The sequence below is a fragment of the Nannospalax galili genome, unplaced genomic scaffold (genome assembly GCF_000622305.1).
Source record: "Nannospalax galili isolate Female #2095 unplaced genomic scaffold, S.galili_v1.0 scaffold312, whole genome shotgun sequence".
NCBI lineage: Eukaryota > Metazoa > Chordata > Mammalia > Rodentia > Spalacidae > Nannospalax > Nannospalax galili.
In genome coordinates, this window is record NW_008335967.1 from 1,309,019 (window position 1) to 1,327,951 (window position 18,933).

Here is an 18,933-nt window from a genome sequence, read left to right on the forward strand (position 1 = left end):
TTTCGACTCCCAGAACCCGCATGGCAGCTAACAGTCATAACTCCAGTTCCAGGAGAATACTTGATGCCTTCTTCTGACCTCTACAGGCATTTCACGACACAGGTGCACTTACCTACATGTAGGCAATACACCGAATACACATAAAATAAAAATAATAAATAATAAATTTTTTAAATTAAATAAATAAATAAATAAATAGAAAGCTAGCGGAGTATGAGCCAGAGAGAGCCAGAAAGTGAGTGGAAAGCAGCTTCCTTCTGCAGTTTCTGCCTACAGGTTCCTGCCCTGGCTTCCCTCAGTAATGGACTGTGACCTGGAAACATAAACCAGACAAACTCTTTCCTCCCCTAAGTTGCTTTTGGTCAGAGTGTTTTATCACAGCAACAGAAAGCAAACTAGACCAGTAACCATATCAAATAAGATAATGAGTCCCAATACTTTGAGGAATGAAGATTTTGAGCTGCTATTGGGATATGCTTTATCATCTGTTATCGGGAGGTGGGAACACCTGTTAATTGATCGCCTTTCCTTAGATATTGCTTCACATTAATTACCGGATTCTTTGTAGAATCCCCTGCTACAAGATTCCTTTCACCCAAAGGAAATTAGAAACATGCCCCTTAAAGCCCCACAGTTTCCCTTGCTCTTTGGAGAGATCGTTAATCTCTGTAGTCCCATATCCCCAGAGAGGCTTTTCCTGAGCTCCATTTGTGATGTGTAATTGTGCCAATATAGCTGTGCTTTGTGGAGGATTTCTCTCTACCCTTCTCTCCATAGCCTCGGATGCAAATCTGTGATTAAAAAGTGCAGGAACAGGCTAGCGGTGAGCACTCATGTGCTTATTGCTTACAGTAAGTATTGACAATATAAAAAGTGGCCATCCCTGAGTTGGCTGCTAGAAAACAGTCAAGACAACACCACACCCCTTGGTTATGGAGCCGCAGGGCCAGCCGCTGATGGGCCATCACAGCAATAATGACTGTATATCATAGGGCATGTTTAATTCACTGGTTTAGAGAATGTGTATCATCAGTTTGTATGCACTCAGCATTGAACCGTCTGCGCTGGATACAGAAAAGCACACAGACCAGAAGAAAATCGCATATGATCTTGGTCTTCCCATCTTGCTGGAGAGCTGACTTTTGAAAACTTAAAATAACTTCATCTCTTGTTTGAGATAAAAACAAGGTCTTATTTTTCTTCTAAAAACAAGACTTCTTAAGTGATCAACAAGAAAACTACTTTTCTTGTGTTTGGTGTGAATCCTTCATAAAAATTTAGATTTTCTTCCTTTTTTTCTCTTTTAAAATATATAGTAAATTATACTCTGATTAAATGTGAATTTGAAGCAAAAGAGCAAAGGAAACTTGAGCTGTATTTCTTTTCCAGTGAAGAATGTATACTGAAAATGAGAGGTATTTTCTTTTCCTTTTCTCTTTTACAGGTTCAATAGATAACAGGAAAAGTTACTTTCAGTGGAATTAAGTGAAATGTAATGCTAAAGGGATTCTTGCTGTTTATCCTTTTCATTGATCATTTTACCATCATAGGTGATTTTAAAAATAAGAGGAGTTACTGTCTGAACATTCAATGACTTTATTCAAGAGAAAAGTTCAAGCTGACATACTCCTTAGCCTTGAGTAAAAATGATGTGCTATTTCTTATTGGGATTTTATTCATCTTAATCTAATTACATGTATAATTTAGTTTTGGTCTATGATTCTCACTTAAGGGAGAATGACCATCTCTACCAAGGTGAAGTATAGGCAGATGGGCTCCTAGTGGGGAGGACGTTGACGTCAATAACGAGTGCAAAGCAGTGGATTTTCTTTGTGAGGCACTCAGAACACATTACTCTCACTGAGAGAAAGTTTAGTGTTCTGTAGCTGTATTGGATTTTCAGTTTGATTGAGTGTGGGGAGTTAATGCTGTCCTCCAGCACTTGGAGTTTCACCTGTGAAGGCGAAAGCAGGAGTGATGGGTGATTTTCCATGGGTAAGAGCCAGGAATGGGCTGAGCCAGTGCTCTGTCCTCTCCTAAGAGAATGTGCTCAGGAAATGGTTTTATGGCTAATGGTGCAGCTAACTTACAACCTTTGGGAGAGACCACATCTTCAGGTATCATAGTTCCTGATCTCCCAATAGTGTAAAGATTTATCTACTTGCATGTCTTTAAGTAAGTACTGTGTTTCTCTTTAAAAATTGATTCTTTCTTTTTAGCACACTGTGATTTTATATGGAATTGTTAATTGCATGTATGCTTTGAAAGTGTGAGGTTGTTGACTGATACTTTCTTTTATATGAAGTTGGTCTCATAGTTTTCTCCATTTTGGAGGATGAACAGTTAATGTAACGAGTGAAGAACTTAGAAACCGTGTGTAGTTGCTTCAAATCTTACAGGCATTGCAGTGTATTAGTACAGATTTGAGAAAATATTTGAGTATTCTAGTACATATATATAGAGTTAACCATTTAAACCAAATAAACTCAACTAACATGGTGCAGAAATTAGGCAGGCAGGCAATTTGTGCCTCAGAGTTTGACTTTACTGTTTTAAACTCAATGTGTTGTATGTAAGATCTACTTGCTTAAGTGCCCATTGTGCCATTTATTTGTATATTCATTGAAGCTTTGGTTGAATAGAATTAGCATTTCAACAGGAAAATCTGGAGAGGCCTGTGTAAATGTGATTGAATGATAGAGATGTGCTTTGCACCCAGAGAAAGGCTGTCTGGTTTAAATTATGGTCAGAAATAGTTGGGTAAACTCCTATACCTGCCTCTGAGTACTTTCTGGAGATGAATGTTTAATATCACTGTATGGAAAGACAGAGTTCCTGGATCGTAAATGAAACAACCTAGTATGAATATGTGATTCACTAAATAATATTTACATAAGCATAATGCCTGTGTTTAGCTAGCTTTTTCTTTGTATCTATTTTGCAAAAAGTCTGTGTAATCAGATTTAAATGAGAATTCAGTTGCTAGCAAAACACATTATCCATATTGCTTCACTTTTTCATACTACATGTAAGCTTTATCCCATCACTGATCTAATATTAAAACTAATTTGACTATGACTAGATTTTTATCTGCAAACTACATATTACATTATAAATATAGCTTAGGGTAGACCATAGCCAGACTGTCTTAAAGTGAATTTAATCACTTCAAGAATCTTGGGGGAGGAGGGGTAAAGTCTTTTGCTTCCTTTCATTCATTTTTTTCCTTAGAAATATTTATTTACTTCGTACCAGACTCCAAGCAGGAGTAGGAGAGAAACAGTCTGTAGCCCAAAGAAATGAAGTTGAGTGTGAAGATACACAGCTACACAATAAAAATGACACAATTAATACATTAATTAAGCTGACAGAAGCTGCCTCAGGTTATAATATTATCTCATCTGCCTTCAAAAAAGAGCCATTGCTCACCTGTACCTTTCTTCTCTGAGAAGGCATGATTAAACATCTCCTTCGAGATGGGAGTTTACAGTGGGACAAGACATTGGTCTCTGTGTCTGGGCTCTCAGTGAGGCACTCCTGTATGTAAGATCTCAGGATGGCACCTTCTGTATGTAAGGGACACTACCTTGAATGGCAGGAGAAGGACACTGAGATGAGAGAGACACAGCGCACACAACCTATATATTTATTTGTGGTTTTGTTTGTTTGTTTTGAGACAAGTTTTCTCATGAAGTCCAGGATGAACTTGAACTTACTATGTAGCTCAAGCTGGCCTCCAACTTATAGCAATCCTCCTGCCTCAGTCTCCCAGGTTCTGGGATTACAAGAGTACAACACCATGTCCTGCTTCACAGGCTGTTTTTTGTATATAAGTATATAACTAACGAGTGATACTTAAAACAAGAACTTTAGGAATTCAGAGGTGATAGTGAAATGCCTTCTAGTCTAGGAGAGCAACTGAGGTTTCTTGGAGACGACTTTTTAGATTATTTATGAGAAATAAATAGGACTTCGGTTGCCACATATCTCGGCCCAGTGCCCACAGATTCCTCATGGAGTTAAGATTTTGAGCCTATTCGTTAGGAAGCTATACCTCACACTGAACACCCAAAACACTACATTAACTCGCTCCCTCATTCAGTGATCCAACAAGCACATCTGGACAGCTACAACATACCAGACACTGCTCCTAGCTGGGGATGAAGCAGGAGACACAGGTAAGGGTTTGTTTTCATATACCTGTTGGTAGGCAGGCAGTGGTCAGTGTCGATAAAGCATTCTAGGTAAAGAGAACAGGAATTTTTAAAAAGACAAGAGGTTGGGAGAATTAGAGACACATTGAAGGATTGCCACAAGAAATAGCATAGAGGGGCTCAGTGGTTAAGAGCTCTAGCTGCTCTTGCAGAGGACCTGGGTTTGAATCCCAGCGCCCACATTGCAGCTCACAACCATCTGTAACTCCACTTCTAGGAGATCCAGTGCCCTCTTCTGCCTTCTCTGAGCATTGCACCATATGGGTACACTTACAGATATGCAGGTAATACATTCATACATATAAAATAAAAATAACAAAATCTTTTTTTTTAATTTCAAAAAGAAACAACATAAAAGCAAATCATCTTGAGAAGAGTCACGTGGAAATGGAAGAAAGTTGATAGGATAAATAGAGTGAACTTTAGTTAATAGGTCACATATAGCTACTACAGTATTTCACCAAAGAGACCTTTGAGAGAATTAATCAGCGCTTTTAAGGAGAGTAACCTTATGGAAGGCCTGGAACTCAGATCCCAGCTGGGCCTGGGACTATAGTCTTAAGCGAGAAAGAGAAACAACCTGATTTTGTCAGTGTTCAGTATTTGGGGGTTTGAAGGAAACTTAAAGTCATGTTCTGAACTTCTCTAGAGATCATCTTTAGAATGGAGAAGCCATTAGTTCGCCCATGTAAAGTCTCAAAGTGCACACTTTCCAACTGACTGAAGCCAGTGTTTCCTGATCTATTACGAAGAACCGTGGTCATCTCTGAGAGCTTTGAACACATATTTAAAATGGAAAAATCATAAAGATGGGAAAGGAGGCAGATAGATTTTGCTTGACATCACCACGAGTATTTCTGAACTGAATTTAGATGATTTATGAATTAATGATTATTCCAGTCTTTGAGTTAAATATTTAAAAGTTAGCTCCTTTTTAGAGTTCGTGTATAATAGAGGGCTGATTTTCTGAGCCACACATTTTCACTCTTCATCTCCATCTTTTGATGCGCTATAATTATTGTTCTTATCCCATCCTTTTTCAGTTCCCTGCATGAAAAATTACTTCAGCATTGCACACAAATCTGTGAAAGGAGAAAAGGAAATACTGTGTGTGGGTCTCAGCAGGAGTAAAGCTAATGCAGCTTAAAATAATGCCAGCAAAGAAGCACTTATCTGCAGGCAGCGTGCCCCTGATTCTCTTCCTATGCCAGATGATCAGAGCTCTGGAAGTACCTCTTGATCGTGAGTATTAACAGTTTTAAGCTCTTAGGCCAGGAGTCAAAGCCCCCTGGTATTTACCATCACCCTGAACTGTGTCATGAAGAAAAGGCCTGTGTGATACTGAAAAGCTAATCAAAATTAATTTGGCTTTTATCTTCAGCACCTGGTGCTTATGCAGACACTGTAGAAATGGCCATGGAAATGGCTGGGCCTGCTGTCTTGTCTTTTTCATTTTCTTTCTGCTTACAGGTGCCTTTTGTCTACCATGGTAGGAGTAGCCTGAGGAGGGACCTGTGCAGCAGCCCCATCCTGCCAACAGGCAGCCCTTTATAGTAGCCTTGTCAGAAAACCCTGTGAACTACTTCACAGGGATGGTGGCGACCCCTCTATGTCCTCATTGTGGTACTTCTTCGCTTCATATGCTAAGATTTCTCTGAAAAGAATTAGAGGATGGTATCTCTAACTTCTGCCTCTCTCTATCCCCAAATGAGTGTTCTGACAGACACACTCATTTCACGTTCTCATTTTGAATCCTAAATATGAGTCTAGACCTAGACAGTGTGTCATCTACAAGTCTAGTGAATAGTCTTTTTGGCTTAAACTACATGACCAAAATGCAAAATTTTGATAATAAGACAAGACATAAGTAAAAACAGTCAGAGGAAGCAGCAGACAAGAGCTCCTGTATTTAGCTTGTCCGTTTCCCAGAAGTGAAATATATATCATGTTCTCCTGCCTGAGTGGCTTGTTTGTGAACAATAAAGACAACACTAGGTTCTAGTTGGTTATTCTCCTTCAGTGGAAAGCAGAATTTCAAATCTGAACAATTACTGTACTTCATAATTGATTTATCCTTTTGCTCTAATCTGTGTGAGCTCTTTAAATCCATTAGCTTCCTGAGTAGAACCTCTGTGTGGCAAGCTTTTCTAAGGTACAAGGAATATAGCACTTTACTGGGACTATTAATTGCTGGGTGTCTTTTGGCCATCGATGTTGCAACTGCCAGTGGAGAGATGGGGTTTGCTGCACACTGTTCACGTCCTGGGCCATGCTTATGTAGTCTAATGTACGATAAAATGTGTATTTTCATTTTAAGATATATTCGCCCAGTGACCTTACTTGAAAATATGTAGATATGCATTTAATTGGAATATGTATTTGCTTGAGCCTGTTGGAGAAGGAATGTCTAAAGTGAGCATTTGCTCCAGTAGACACAGCGGAGAGAGGGAAACGCACGCGAGGGAAATGCTTTTGTTCTTTCTTGTGTTAAATATATTCCCCCTTAGTCTGACTGCTCAATCTAACTATCAGGGGGAAACAGTCACCTAGAGCTAACTCAATTATAGCAGCTAATGGAGACTAGGCATAACCATGATGAAAATAAAGTCACGGGTAACCCAGGCACTCCTGCATTAACGTTTGCAAATAGTAATGACAGGCAGCCCTGCAGAATGATTGGAATTGCATGCAAACACACACCCTTTCTCCTGCACACCTGGGTATGGGATCCAGCAATCCCTGTGTGATTGAGAATTTTAAAACAGAAATAAGCTATCAGTCTAAAATGTTCAATTACTGACTTGGAGAGTAACCATAGAAATGTGAAATTCTGAAATCATTGTTGGATTTGACTTAGCTGGAGAGCTGTAGCAATGTCCCATTGTTAAGTATTCTTACCATGTGCATAGTGATGTCTCGAATAATAAGATCAGACACTATGTACATACATACGTGACAATTCACATTAATTGTGGAATTCAGTTATTTTTCAAATTGAGCCTAATTACTAGTGCGGCACAATGCATATGGGATGGAACTGGCTATTCTTGTCCCAGGAACAGTCCTTTTTGTCGACAGCATGGCTTTTGTTTTCCATTTGCTTATGTGAGAAGCTGCCTCAGGAGCAGACACCTATGAATACAGTTCCTTCCTCTTGCAATTTTGCAGCCTCTACTACATGGTTTTTCAGGTCAAATCAAATAGATGAGATGCCCCTTTATCTTTAGGGTGCTGACATTCTCATTACTAACATCTGATTTTCTTTAATCTTGTTTGCCCACTCACCTGCTGATATTGATGGGAAAAAAGCAAAACTTCTTGAAGACTGTAAGTGTCTTTCTATAAATGACTAGGCAGTGTGAAAATGTGACTGTGTCTTTGTTTCCTGAATTAATACTGTGAATCAAAAGCACAATGCTATGTTTTGTGATGAGTGTCTTTTAAAGTATGTGTGTTTATATAGCTAAACACTGCATTTGAATATCAAGGTACAAATATGATCTATAATAAGTGCATGAATTGTAAAGACTTACTACTTTTGCCTAGCTGCTGCTCTAACCTCCAAGCTTTATTCACATCTGATGTAACTCAATGAGAAAATTCACAAGATCTTAAGAGAGGATGCTTATTTGGTTTTAAATTATAGGAAATGGTTGCTGGGATGAAAATACATCTTTTGGAGTATTTGAAAATACATCTTTCTAGAAGTTGGGTGCATGCAGAAACCTCACCCAAGTCATCAACTGTATTTCCATTTCTACCTCTTTAGCCTTCAGAACTAGGTAGACTAATGCTGCTAGGTGCTATGAGTAGGAAAATCCTGCAGATTAGAATATTGTCTTGAAATCTATGGAAGACAGGCAGTTTTAGTCACATTGATTCTGAGTGGCTTGCTGTAAGCAAAAATTTCTGCTGCTTCTGATAGCTGGACAGCATTTATCATCTAGTGAAAAGATAGTCCATTTTCAGGCATTTGAAAATTCCCTTTGATGTTGGATTAAACAGAGAAATTATGGTAAGTCAGTTATTACTGCAAAGCATTTGTTAATTGCCATACGACCTAAGCACTGTTCAAAAAGGTACCTCCAGATGGTAAATTTCTGGCACTTAGGAGGCGTAGGTACCAGCACAGCTGCAGACACATGAAGAGAAGCTGTGCATTTGAAACCAACAAATTTACATGTCTGGCACTCCATCACCACCCCCAAAGGAATTGGACACAGTCAGTCCTAAGAATTCCTTCTCTTGCTGTCTTTGCTCACCATTTTGGAGGTGTGGAACCCCAAGCTTTCTTCCATTATCCAAAACTCTGTACTCCTAGAATCTGAAGACTAAGGCTCAAAAGTGAAGCTGTCCCAAAAAAGAATTATTATAATAATAACACACATTACTAAATAGTTGCAGTATTGGCATGTAGTAAGAATTTTATGCTAAGTGTGTCGTTAATCCTCCCAGTTATAGTAGGATATAAGACTACTTTTAAATCGTATTTTCCTTCTGGGGACTTACAAAAGTTAAGAAATTTGCCAGAGATCTCACAGCTAATATGAAACAGACAAGTTGTTAACCACAAGACAAAACTGCTAACTAGCTTTGGAATTTAACAGGCTACAAGAAGAAGGCTCCTGCACATTCAGTGGAGGCTGGCTGTCTTAGCTAGTAGATGAGGAGGGGATAAGATATCACTGGAGGGAAGGGAAATTGAGACTGTCCCAGTACCCCACATGTGATTGATGCACAATAAATGATCACAATAATTTAGCTCTTAATGTATATTTTAAGTGTTATTTAGATATTTGGTAAGAGATACTTAATGAACATCAATAAAATTGGAGACAAGGCAAAAGAACAGACTCATGTGAATAGATTTATAAGACTTTAGATACAGGACTGATAACTTGGCCCTGATAATAGTTAACCTCAACCAAGAAAGACAGGAGCAGGGGCAGATACTGGGCTTTGGGAAATGCTTGATGGACAGGTGGGATGGATTTCACAAAGGAATCATAAATCATGGGTGGAGAAGACAGAGAAAATAAGAAAAGAAGGTATAAAAGAATATATGAAAAATTCAGATCATCAGAATGTCAGATGAGGAATATGGGAAGGAAAAATGAAAGTCCATATGAAGTCTAGGGGAAAGCTAGCCAATGTAGGAGAAAACATCTTGAAGCAGAGCTAAGCATTGCACAGTGCCAAAGGTGCCTCTCACTTTGTAGCATGTACTAAGTTTCTCAGCCTCAGCATATTGGCATTGGGGGCCAGATAAGTCTTTGTTGTGAGAAACTGCCCTGTGCATTGTGAGATGTATAGAGACGTCCTAGTCTCTACATATTACAGGTGCCAGTTCCACCACTGCCTCAGTTGTGGCAATGGAAATTGTCTCCAGATATGGCCCAACGTCCCTGGAAGGGTGAGGGCAAGTTGCTCCTGGTTGCAAACCTCCACTCTGTGTAAACAGCCCCCCTGGAACAAGAGAGGTGGGAGCTCTTCTCTGCTTTGTGCCTTCCTGGTCAAGCCGTTTTGCCACTCTGAACAACAGAAACAGGTTGGAATAGATGTCTCTTCCAGTCCCCTCCTGTTCTAACACGGATTCTGATTTCACAAGAGGAAAGGCATGGTGATCTGAGAACACCTCAGAGAGTGTTGGAGGTCTCCATACTGGCTTTCCTCAGATTTAATTGTCCTGGGTCAAAACAGTTTACAATTTCATATAAAGGATCAGATAACATTCTGAAGAGTGCAGTAGAAACAGCATCTCCTAGAAGAGAGAATTTCAATCCCATTAATACCCCAAATAAGACTATTTTATCCTTGCTCCTAATTCATCTACCTCCTGGCTCTCATAAGGCATGTCAAGGCTCCAATTTAACAATCTTTTTAGTATCAGCATCTCAAAAGTATGTGTTCCCAGCATACATTAATTTATATTAGCACACAAATGATCTCTGAGTCTAGCCTAAGATTCAGATCTACCCCATAACTTACATTCAAAGACATCTTTTGAATCAAAAGAACCTTGAATTTCTCATTGTTACATCAGAAAAAAATGGTTTGAATATTAGGCTTGTATTGGTTATTATTTTCCCAGACTTTCAGTGTGGGAAAATGGACTTTGTGTATGTGATGTTACAATTGTGCCTACACTTTGCAGTTTCAGGTGAGTTTGAGTTGAAAATGTACTGAGATATTGGCTGCCACAATAGATATTATTAGAAATACGTGGGGCATATTTAGTCTCAGGCAAATGATTTTAATATAGGAAGTGTGATTGATATCATGATAATATATGATTGATTTCTTTACATTGTTCTCCCTTTCACAATTAAGTGGTACAGCCACCAACCATCACTCAGCAGTCTCCAAAGGACTATATTATTGACCCTCGAGAGAATATTGTAATCCAGTGTGAGGCCAAAGGCAAACCTCCTCCAAGGTAAGTGTGTGCCTGCTTTCTAATAGTGCTGAGATAGTTGGGAGAGCACTCTGAAAACAGAAATAAGTTCGGGAGGTCCGTGGAATACGGCAGGCCATGTGCAGGCCTTTCCTTTTCAGTTGGACATTTCTCAACATGACTCACCAGTTTGCTCTTTGGTTTATCGAACCAACTCCCTGGCTCATTTGGGCTCTTCCAAGAACCTGAAGGTGTGCCCTCAGGTCCTGAATGTCACTAAAGTGTCATTATAAGTTTATTATTTTGTGTCTCAGATTAACCGAAGCCAATTTGTTAAAGCCTGTATTATTGCATTTTCATATTTATACCTTTCTGAAAAAATGCTTATAATTTGTGGTGAGATGTGGAAAGACCCTCTAATCCTGATTTTGACACTAATAGCTTGTGACAAGGGAAAATCCATTTTCTTCTTGATTTTTTTTCTCTCCTGTTAAAAAAAGACAGACTAAGTTATACTGATGACTTCTAGGAGCTCTTCTACCTCCACATTGGTCTATAAAATAGTTCTAAATTGTTCTCCAAACTTGTCAGGGTTCAGTGCTGAGAATTCTGCCTGTGGATCTCAGCATGAACACTGTACAACCCAGTCCAACCAGCAAATGATGTAGATGGAAAATTGATGTCAACAAGGCTAGACTCCAGGGCCCTACAGTGGATGATCCATTACTAGCCAGTAACATGTGATAGTTGCATAGACTTTGATTTCTAAAATATAATAACTTCAATTAATTTATTAATGTATTAAAATTAATAGAAATTAATTTAATCGTTTTAATTGTTAAATCATAACAACTCAATGTAATAACTTACAGTTAATAATGAAAGGGTTTTGCTTCGTTTTTTGTTTTTGGTCTTTTTGAGACAGGGTCTCCCTGTAGCCCCAGCTGGCCTTGAACTCACAGAGATCCACCTGCCTCTGCCTCCCGAGTGCTGGGATTAAAGGTGTGTGCCACCATGCCCGGCCAAAATTAAAGTTTTTGGATATTGTATTTGCAAGTTTAGCTCTTTCATGAGAAAAAAAATTAACTGGTTCTAAATACCTATATATGCCAAAATTTCCATCAGAGATTTTCTCCCACATAGTATCCTGCCATTTCACTGAAAAGCCTCTTTCACAGAAGCCCTAAAGTGATGTTCTTTGGCTTCATTCTTACTTGATACCTACCATAACCACATGGCAGGATTTCTCCTCAGCAGTGCTGGTGATGTTTGCTGTGAGGATGGAAGCTATCTTGTGTGCTGTAGGATATTTAACAGTGTCCTTGCCTGTACACACTAGATACCAATAGCTTGCCCCATCACCACCACCTCTCTATCTTACTAATCAGCACTGTAAGCATAAGCAATAAGAAAGAAATACATATGGGCCCAGAAACACTGCGAAGTTTATGCCCCTACACCATTTCAGCCATCACTCATGTGTGGACTAGCTATGAGGTATTTAACCATATGACCACTGTGACATTTATGTAAGGCTATCTTTTATATAAATAGAGAAAAATGAATTTTCAAAAAATAAAAATAATGCATTTTCGTTGACAGTTTGGCATACCTTCTAAGAATACAGAAAATCATCTCTAGAAATAAATTCTAAAAATATAGCTTAGAAAGAATTACCACTTTTAATAACTAACACTTAAAACACCCTGAACTTGTATCCCTTACCCTCCTCCCAGCTTCATTTATATTTCAGGGACTTGAAACAAGTCTGATCAATTTTCAGCAGAAAGATAACACTTTATGGAGGTCTTTCTTGTCACATTTCAGCCCGAAGCACATTTTTATAGACAGGTTATGAACTCTATGAGTAATGAGGTTTACAATAAAAATGTTAATAAAGTTCAAAGAGACTATGCCCAGAAGACCTGTTTCCTATATTCTTAGGTGAAAATATGACAGGCAATTTGTGTTATGTCTGAGCTGCTTTTGAAGAAGAATGTACCTCAAAATATAGAACCAACTCTTTTTCTGACCCATGATTCATCACAATATTTTAAACATTGGAACATTTTGCTAAATATTGAAATCTAACAATTATTTCTAGAACCTCATAAAATCTAAGAGTTTGTTAAGGAGTACATAATCCTGCTTCTCTTAGACCATTAACGAACTTAACCCTTGATGTGTTGGGCAGCTTTTCCTGGACACGTAATGGAACTCATTTTGACATAGATAAAGACCCTCTGGTCACCATGAAGCCTGGCTCGGGAACACTCATAATCAACATCATGAGTGAAGGGAAAGCAGAGACCTACGAAGGAGTCTATCAGTGTACAGCCAGGAATGAGCGTGGAGCTGCAATTTCTAATAACATTGTTGTCCGCCCATCTAGTAAGTGAGATCTGACAACCAAACCTGAACTCTTTAAAGGACTGATCTCAAAATTCATCATCTGTCACATCGTCCAACTATGATTACAAGAAAGCAGTGACATTGCTTCCAATATTCTTACTTTGTTTTACATGAAAATTATTCCTTTCTATTTTCCACTAAGCAGCTAGCAAATGCTTCAGCCCAATGTTTGCCAGTCCAGTGTGTCTTTTAGTGAAGTCCAGAATGAAAAATCAAGGCTGAAAATGTATTTCTCTCCTAAGTTGATCTAATTATTTGTTGCTCTTGTAACCTATATATAAGATAGAAATAAATTCTCCCGATATGGGTAAGGATGTACTGTGTAATTACTTTTAATATTCGTTTCAAATTTTGCCTGGAAAATGATATTATTGTAGCTCTCTGCAGTGATCAGTCCTAAAATTCTCTCAACATCCTTAACTATATTTAAAGACTGGAGACTATTTGCAGTTATGGCTATTTTGAAAACTTTAAAATTACATGTGTAAAATTATAAAATTATAAAGAAAAATTGTTCTTCGGTCTTTCCACTCATAGAAATTACTTCTGTTCAATATTCTTTCCATATGTGTGTGCATATACACTCAAATAATATTTTACAACCTCTTCTGACATTGATATATCACATATTCTCATTCTAATCTTGTAAGTATACATATAATACTGTATGACATTGTAATGTATACATAAATAATTATTTAACAAATTTGTTGACATTTAGTTTTTTCCATTATCTGTGGAGCATATGCTTAGATCAAAGTTCCATGTCTTCTTAATGTATTAGTGTAAATTCTTAGATATGGAGTCACTACCTTGATTCACGCTATCATTGACAGTGAAGGAGAATTGTCTTCTTACTTTTACTATCTTTTTTTCAACTTTTTAACATCATATTTAAAAGTCATTCTCTCATTATTTGATGTATATAAATCCAATTTTTCATTTCCCAAAGAGTTTGGTATGCCTTTTGTTGTACTACATCTCCTTTTCTATTTTTCACGCAGAAATAACTCAGAAGATTTTTGTTTGTTTGTTGTTTAACAGGGTCACCATTGTGGACCAAAGAAAAACTTGAACCAATAACACTTCGAAATGGTCAGTCACTGGTACTTCCCTGTAGACCCCCAGTTGGATTACCACCAGCTATAATATTTTGGATGGATAATTGTAAGTTTTAACAGTAAGAACTTTTTCAGTATTCTTACAGTTCTTTGCTGCCATAACAACTTACTCTCATGATTCACAAAATGCTTATGATATATTTTAGAGATACTTAGAAAAATAGCTGCTTACTGAAATAAATATCACAGTGTTTCATTCATCCACTGTGCCATGCACTGCTATATATCAACCAAACAATTCTGTGCTGTCACTGAGCTTGAATTTTATACAACAGAAGTGAGTTGTGAAGGGAAAGGGGACAGCAGAAAATGCACCTTGGAAATCTGTATGAGTCAACAATAAATGTTATAAAAGGGAAGAAAGTAGAGATTTGAGCCCAGAACTAAAGGCATGAGAGAGCAAGCTGGTCCCCTAAGCACTTCTGTGGAAAGGGAAATCTGATAGAAGCACCCATAGGGTGCTAAGAACAACAGCAATGGGGACCATATTGAAAGAGCCCGGGGGAAGGAGAGTGGGAAGTGTCAGGAAAAGTGGGGGCTCAATGGAAAGGGTTTTTGGCTTTTCCTCTGAATTAAATAAGGAAATGTTGAAGGAGTGAGTGCCTGAAATAAACTAAATAGTAATAATATAACTTCCACTCGTGTGTGGAGAATATGGAGGGCAAAGCAGAAGTGGGAGTGGCTGGGATGTGGCTCAGTGTGTAGCTCAGTGGTACACTACTTCCTAGAACCATGAGACCCTGGGTTCATTCCCAAGCCCTTGAGGGGACGGGAAACCAATTAGGAGTGCACTACCATAATCTAAGCAATGGTTGATGCTGGGCTGGATTTGAGAGGTAGCAGTAGAATGGGTCAGACTTCTGGGTATATCCTGAAAGTACAGCCTCCACTTACTATGGACAGGGGTGGGAACATGAAGAGAGGAATCAGTGGTAAATCCAAAGTTTGAAGACTGAAAGCTGATAAAATGGGACTATTATTCCCTGAAACAGTAGAAGCTGCTAAGGGAGAAATTCAAGTTGTTTTAAATGTATCATATTTTCAGCTTTTAAAAAATCTCCAACAATAGCTAATATTTACTGAGCCTGTACTGTCAGTTTCTTTACTAAGAAGATCACAGAGGCTATCTCATTAACTTTTCAGCCATATGAGGCATATCCAATTGTTTTTCCATTTTCCTGATAAGGAAACCGAGACCATAAGAAACAAAGCAATTTGCTAGACATTTTCAATTTTGTCTACCTTTGTCCTTATCCGTGAGGGAAGTATTTATTGCTCTGACTCTTCTACCCTCCAAAATTACTTTTATCATGTTAGCATGTTACCTTAGAGGCAATGGCTTTGCTTAGAAAGTACAGAACCAGAATTCAAGATGTTAGATGTCCATAAGACATTCATATCAAGATGCTCAGCATGAGTCAGGGGTATGAGTCAGAGGATGCACCAAGTTTCCATCAGCAGGGTATGAATCTTTGGTGCATAGATGTGTAAACATAAAACACTGGGATGGATGATGAGAGAATTTAGAGATTGAGTACTGGCAGTAGAGAACAGAACCTGGGGACTGAGACCAAGCACCATCTAGAGGCTAAGAACCTTGGGAGAAGTGAAGAAAGCAGAAGAGCAGTCCCTGAAGTCAGAGGAGAACATGGGAAGACCATTGTCCCTGGGACATGGAGGAGACAGTGATGGTTGACTTTGCTGATAATCATAACATGGACTGGGAAATGACTGCTGGATCTGGCAACAGGAAGATCCCCATGACCTTGACAAGAGTTGTGTAGATGGAATATTTGCATGAAACATTCTATTCTCAGAAGCCTGACATCCTCTGCAATTACAAGCTAGAAACCTCATTAAAGAGAAATTTGACACTAACATTCAGGGTTCATTTTGACTCATATGAAATCACTCAAAGAAAGTGTCACAAAGAAATGAAAAACAAACATATAAACAAATAAATGTGTGACTGTTTTTCACCTCTCATTGCATAGCAGCTTTTATGGATTTTGAGGGGATAAGCAGCGAATCTAATCTGAATGAGTGACTTATGGCTTTGAGAATAACAGTCTTCAAATATCATTTTCAAAATTAAGTGCATTAATGGTTCTTATTCAGAAACGATTTCTTGTCTGCTAAATAAATATATCTCATGTAAACTCTCAGAATAATCTGAATGCATCACTAGCCTTTTCCCACACTGCACAGCTGGCTGTATGATCTCAGACATTTTAGAGTGGTAGCAAACCATTTGCCTTTCAAATAGAATTGCATCTAGAATATGAGAAAAGTTTAAAATCCCTTTACAGTATGCACCATAAAAGTATTAATATCTACATATGTCCTTTTCCCAGTGCCATACAAAGAAACTCAAAAGAACAAACTGATACAGCCCTATTGAAGTCTCCTTGCCTTGTATTTGAGCTACCAACACAAAGACATGAATATATACTTGTCTTTAGATCTTTAGATTCATTAAATACATGTGCTTTTTTCTGAGGGTCTCATTGTGTTGCCCAGGCTGACTCTGAACTCCCTATACAGCCCAGGCTTGCTTCGACTTGTAATCCTCTCACCTCAGCCTTCCCAAGTAGATGAGATTCCAGGCGTGCACCACCTTGCCTGTCTCTGAATGTAAATTCCTTCCCTCAATATTTGAAAAACATTCCTATCCAAGAGAAGTAATCGTTTAAGACTATAAATTTACAACCACCACTAAGCCCCACCTTGATAGGAAATTGAGGATCAGATCACAACCCCACATTTCTTTGCCTTTTTTTGCCTGAGGTCACTACAGGTTTTTAACTACACGTTTGCATTTTATAAACATTTGGAGGAGGTACTTGCCACAGGAAGAGCACATTCCCTTGACTCAGACTGGAAATCCTGTCAAAAGATGTTAACACCTGGCCTGGGGCTACAGGGATGTGCAACTTTCCCTACTTCCTCTCACTTTGAAGCTGAGGAGCTGTCACAATCTAGGCTCTGAAAACAGAGTCAGGAGCTTCAGGGTACTTTTAGCTGATGGAGTGTAACCTCACACACAGATCAGTGGTCCCTAATCCCTCCATCCTTCATCCATCTAGGAAATCCCTCCATGCCTTAAGGCTAGTTCCTTAGCTGTTCCTGAGGGGAAATAAATTGTCATGCTGAAAACTGAAAGTTGGTGTGCTGATGGTTTTTCATTTAACCCCCAAGAGTACTTGAAGGAACCCCCAACAAGGGCAGGGCTTCAACAGTAGGCAAAATAGTGAGTAAAACATGTGCTGTGTCACAAGACTTCGCAAGATGATAAGTAATTCAGAAAAGAAAAGGTGGAGGAAGTGATGCCAGATGAGCCTGGCATCCCAGAGCAGGTAACAGTGATCAGTAGTGGCATCGTTGATTGCTGTGGTTAATTGTCCATTTGCTGCCTAGTTCTTCAGTTAGATTGCAAGCTCACACAGGGCTGGGGCTCTGTTGTATAGATCTCCCTGCTTACTACCTAGAATGTGTATACATGTAGCTCATGTTCAAAGCTTTACAAACTTCCTTAATGTGTTTTTGAGGACATGTGCAATTAGAGACTAATTCAGATATTAGGAAATATGCAAAGCTATCATAGAATATTTTTTGTTTCTACTTTCTTAATGAAGCATTTCATTCATGACTGTAGTCCTACCTCTGCCCCAAGCCTCAAGAAATTAGGAGTAGACAGGTATAATGGAGTTTTATTGTGTCTCACACTTTTGCAAAATAGTTTGCTTTCACTCAAAGAGCTGTAAAGAAATATGAATGTATATTTTTTTTTCAGGTGAAATCCCACAGAGCTATTAGTAGATGTTTGTGCTGTTGATTTGGGGAAAGGCTGCTTTATGATGAAGTGATCTGAATCTCTGTCTTCCTCCAGCCTTTCAAAGACTTCCACAGAGTGAGAGAGTTTCACAAGGTCTGAATGGAGACCTTTATTTCTCCAATGTCCTCCCAGAGGACACCCGCGAAGACTATATTTGTTATGCCAGGTTTAATCACACTCAAACCATACAACAGAAGCAACCTATTTCTCTGAAGGTGATTTCAGGTAAGAACTTAGCTTTCTGAATCTCTCTTCAAATAATGCTTATATATACATATGTGTGTCAAGTTATTGACTATTAAATACAGTACTGACTTTGAAGTGAACTAGTTCAGTGATCAGGAAAATGCGTGTGAAGGACTGCTAAAGCACTGGCTTATGTATTAGAAAAAGCAAACATACCCTAAATACTGTATTTCACATTTTTCACTGATTGCCATTCCTGTTTCCATGGCAACCTTCTGACTCTGTGATGTTCTGAGCACTGGTGTGTGCATTATGCCCACAATGCCTTTTATTGCCATTTTCCTGCATTTGAAGTCATACAGGTTCACATGTTACTGGTTGGGGGTGGCTGAGTGAATCAATGATTTAGTCAGTACAATGCCAAGCACTGTTCTTACCTGAACGGGGTGCTCCGCATAGCTGTGTGCATTTGTTTTTACTGCCCAATGGTTTTTGACCCTGCTCCCCTACTTTCGTGCCCTCTTCATAATATTCTGTTTATTTCAGTGGATGAATTGAATGACACTATAGCTGCTAATTTGAGTGACACTGAGTTTTATGGTGGTGAGTTACGGTGATTGTAACTGATATTCCTTCCTTCATTGTAGAACTTAGTTCACTAACTTCGCCTCCATGGCTATTTAACCTGTTTCTTTATGAAATTTCTAGTTACATGTTTAGTATCACTGTATAAATGTGTGTTTCTTATGAAATTTAGCTGTAAATTTTCAA

The 18,933-nt window shown here is 38.6% G+C and overlaps 1 protein-coding gene across 25 annotated transcripts in view; it reads left to right on the plus strand.

Annotated features, from left to right (window-relative positions):
• The window catches only part of Nrcam (neuronal cell adhesion molecule), a 320,521-nt gene that overhangs the window by 241,784 nt on the left and 59,804 nt on the right, over positions 1-18,933 (plus strand). For 17 of the 25 annotated variants that reach the window (XR_607185.2, XM_017797532.2, XM_017797533.1 and 14 more), the window contains 7 exons: positions 5,258-5,456; positions 7,524-7,541; positions 10,545-10,650; positions 12,803-12,999; positions 14,065-14,187; positions 18,031-18,201; positions 18,709-18,765. Coding sequence is in view for 24 of the 25 variants with exons in the window: in XM_017797532.2 (XP_017653021.1) it covers positions 5,351-5,456; positions 7,524-7,541; positions 10,545-10,650; positions 12,803-12,999; positions 14,065-14,187; positions 18,031-18,201; positions 18,709-18,765 (778 nt within the window). In the remaining variant the exon portion in view is untranslated. Of the gene's footprint in view, positions 1-5,257; positions 5,457-7,523; positions 7,542-10,544; positions 10,651-12,802; positions 13,000-14,064; positions 14,188-18,030; positions 18,202-18,708; positions 18,766-18,933 lie in introns of those variants that run through there. The other 8 variants (XM_017797536.1, XM_017797538.1, XM_008830705.2 and 5 more) reach the window with 3 other exon arrangements.